This window comes from Trachymyrmex cornetzi, unplaced genomic scaffold, assembly GCF_001594075.2.
Source record: "Trachymyrmex cornetzi isolate Tcor2-1 unplaced genomic scaffold, Tcor1.1 scaffold45, whole genome shotgun sequence".
Lineage (NCBI taxonomy): Eukaryota > Metazoa > Arthropoda > Insecta > Hymenoptera > Formicidae > Trachymyrmex > Trachymyrmex cornetzi.
This window is the reverse complement of record NW_017299289.1, coordinates 35,375-39,167: the sequence shown is the minus strand read 5'-3', so window position 1 is coordinate 39,167 and position 3,793 is coordinate 35,375. Positions and strand designations below refer to the sequence as shown.

Genomic DNA, 3,793 nt, shown 5'->3' with positions numbered 1-3,793 from the left:
TTGAATCTGATTGTTGTTAATAAGAGAACATTTTTCTTAAATTTATGACGACTATTAGAAACCGTACATTGATTACATTTTATAAAATATAATTTTTATTTCAGAAAGCAATTTCTTGGTTACCAAAAATATTTACTAGTAATGAGAAAATTGTTTCATAAATAAATTAAATGCCTGCTAGGGACTGCTTCTCTAGTCTCTAATAAATCTAGAACTATTGGATAGTTATATCTTTGGGTAGATCAATGAGAACCAACCATAATCGATATCATAAAAAAAAAGATCGATGTACCGATTAATCGAATTCGGAAACATCGAATCAGGCATCGATTATTGAGCGGAAAAAGCATCGATTTTTGTATAATCGATGGAAAAGCGCCCATCCCCAATTCACATCGATCTTGCATGGATAATCGTGCTGGCAATTTAATCCAATTCTGTAGTTTGTTATCTGTTCCTGTACTAAACTGTTCTAGAACTCTCTTTCTCGTTTTAAATAAATATCAAACGTATATCTCACTTTAAGTTCCAAAAGTGTACACTAGTTCAGCCACAAAAAACAGACCTCTGCTCTGGTGAAAACTCGAGAAGGTGTATAGATATCGACACAACGTGGCGAGTGAAAAACCTTGAATAAAAGTGAGTAGTGCTAATAATTTATATGTTTATATGTTTAGTACCCTCCCTGGCGGAAAAGTTTTTATGAAAAACTACATAGATTGAGACAATAACTTAAAAATTCGTAGTTTTTTAATAGATATTTATAACGGTACGTAGAGTGGCGTTGTTTGAAAAAACCAAAAAATACTCCGCTCTCAAACAACTCCTCTCTACGAAAAAGTTTTTTGTAAAAGTTTTTTTTCAATCAGGGTAAGTATATTTATCGTATCGATAATTTTAGAATGGAAAATAAGAGCCAGAAAATTGAGAAACCACGTGATACGGTGATATTGATTTTAAAAGAGAATCGATTTGAAGTTGAGAAGCAAAAATTAATCAGCAAGAGTCAGTACTTTGCTGCTCTTTTATCCGAAAAGTATTTAGAATATGGTCTGACAGAATGTATAATTAAATATGAAAATATTCCCCTAATTTCATTTCAAGTAAGTTGATTTCAACACAAGTAATTCTTATTACTGTTTAAATGTTTAAAAATAAAATAGATATAGAAGAACATTTTGAACAAAGGTTATATCCCAGTAAAAAAATTTTACACGTGGTCACGTATAAATATATATTATTATGTATAACTTATATATGATTATATCTGATTATATATAATTTCATAAATAGTTACACAAGTATATATGATCATATAAGACTTCGTATGATCATGTATGATTTCATGTGTACGCATATCTTAACAAAATTACCTTTTTAGAAAAAGGTAAAAAAAAGACGCCAAGTGTGCATGTACCTTCTATAAAAAGGGAGGGCTCCGATTGCACACATCGCATATTGCACACATGTATCGCTGATTGGCCAATTTAAAAATAAAATAATCTTATTGGCAAAACAGTAAAAAATTATTAGGCACCAGTTGATATGAGTGGTGTGTACAATCAGAACTGTAGGCAAACGGGATCCTCCCGATGATCATCAAATAATATCAAATAAAAAAAATAATGAAGAGATTAAGTAAGAAAATGAGGTGGATTAACAATATACAGTGTGTGTGCGTGCGTGCGTGCGCGCTCGCGCGCGTGTGCGTGCGTGCGTGCGTGTGTGTGCGTGCGTGTGCGTACAAGCAAATAACTAAAAATACCAAATATGAAAAACGTCCCTGTCAAGGGTGGCTAATCCCTGCTAACGGCCTCTGCACTTCCTGGCCTGGCGCGGGAGATCTGGATAGATTCCCTTCTCGCTCCTCCCCTAACAGAACAGCAAGTCACGATAACGTCAAAATGACATTAAAATGAATTGAAAATAATCATTTTCAATTCATTTTAATGTCATTTTGACATCATTTTGATATCATAATGACTTGTAGTTCTGCTTGATCGTCAGGACCCTATGCTCCCGACAGACGTCCGTCCGGCCCCTCAAGGGTGGCCGGGAATTCTGGCCTCCTCCGGTGCTCTGCAAGGGGTGCATGGTGAAAGTATGGTTTCTTTCGTATGCGACAGCGGTTACGAGCAATGATATAAAATAATATAACCTGCTTGTCCGGGCTCCCGGATGTGCGTTCTTCTCTCTCAGCTTCTTCGATCTTCCTTCCAAGGTGGCGGGTGAGACGGCACGATGATACAATAATATTTTACAGCAGCTGCCGAGCGTGATTCGTGGCGCGTCTACGCTTTCTGATAAGCTCTATCATTACGCAAAAGAAATGCTAACACCAAAAAGAGGGAAAATTTGTAGAGTAAATTAGATGACGCGATTTTAACGCACGTTCGCAGGTGCGCTTGCACGCGTGCTCGCGTGCGCACTCGCGTGCGCGCTCGCCCTCCGAGCCGATAGGAAGCACGAGTCCTCCGCCGACAAGTGACGGACAAAATGTCACGTCACGAGGTATGACACATCTTTCTTTCCAATATAGGCTGTGTTCCAAAATTGTTTGTCAGCGCTGGCAGTACTGCCAATACCGTTCCAAAAATCATCGTAGCACGCTGTGGCAGTGCTGCGAGAGGGTAAAGACGTCATTAATGGTGTCGTCATTTCCTACTGCGGCTGCTGCGGCTGTCGAGGTGAGGCAGCTACAGCACAAGATGGCGGAAAAGATGGAGGAGTTAATTTTAATCGATGCTGAGAGTAAAGCGGGGAGCACAGACTCTTGCATAACGCATAACACGTAATGCATAAGAATATGTACCAATCGAAGTTCTCCGTTTCTTTCCCTTCCATGTAATAGAGAACTCTGGTTGGTTCAATTTCTTATGCCTCGTGTGTTATGCGTTATGCAAAAGTCTGTGCTCTCCGCTTTAAGTCGTAGAAAATTGACCAATTATAGTCAATCTAAGGGTATATCCACACAAACTTGCATAGCCGCATAAACATATACATAAAGAAAATTATCCAATTGCAGTTCTCTTTTAAAGTCGTACATAAAATGTGATTGGATAATTTTCTTTATGCATACGTTTATGCGGCTATGCAAGTTTGTGTGGATATACCTTAAGAAAGCAAGAAGTAGTGAGTAGATTTATAATTTTTTTGTAGTCTGCTTTTTGTAGTCACACTTATTTATTCTTATTTCGAATTCAAATACAAAAATTGACATAACCTATGTACAAGAGGAAATCAAAAAGTAAATTTATTTTATTCACATACAATAGGCGTTAACAAAATATGTACATTATTTCTCAATACAATCATTTAGCTTCGCATAAAATTTTGTTTAACAATCTACAAATCTGATTCCATCTATGAAAAAACTGGTTTTTGACTATCCTCGAAACATCAATGGTATATACCGTTTCCTTAACTTCCTTAACTTCCTCATTACTATTACGATCTTTGTGCTTCGAGCAAATTGGTTTCCATTTATTTGTACCTTCGGTATTCTTGGTTGACGTTCGCAATAATTATATATAATTTCCGCTAATTCTGAATCTGAATCACTAGACTCTTCATCACTAGAATCAAGTGCTAACTTTATAATAGTTTCAAATACGAATTTTTTCTGTATGCTTCTCTCACAGCCTTAGGCTGTGTTCCAAAATTGTTTGTCAGCGCTGCGAGCATGTCGTCATAAGTGCATGCTACCAATAGTGTTCCAATTTCATAAGCATGGTTTTTATGCAAACGCAGCTTTCATTTTGGAACGATATTTTCAGTGCTGTCAGCATATAGC

The 3,793-nt window shown here is 36.9% G+C and overlaps 1 protein-coding gene across 1 annotated transcript in view; it reads left to right on the top strand.

Moving 5' to 3' along the window:
* Positions 1-902: 902 nt before the first annotated feature.
* LOC108764699 (uncharacterized) overlaps positions 903-3,793 on the top strand; it is a gene marked incomplete at its 3' end in the record, with an annotated part of 19,800 nt that continues 16,909 nt past the window's right edge. The window contains exon 1 of the mRNA XM_018513043.1: positions 903-1,103. Coding sequence (XP_018368545.1) covers positions 903-1,103 — 201 coding nt within the window. The remainder of the gene's footprint in view (positions 1,104-3,793) is intronic.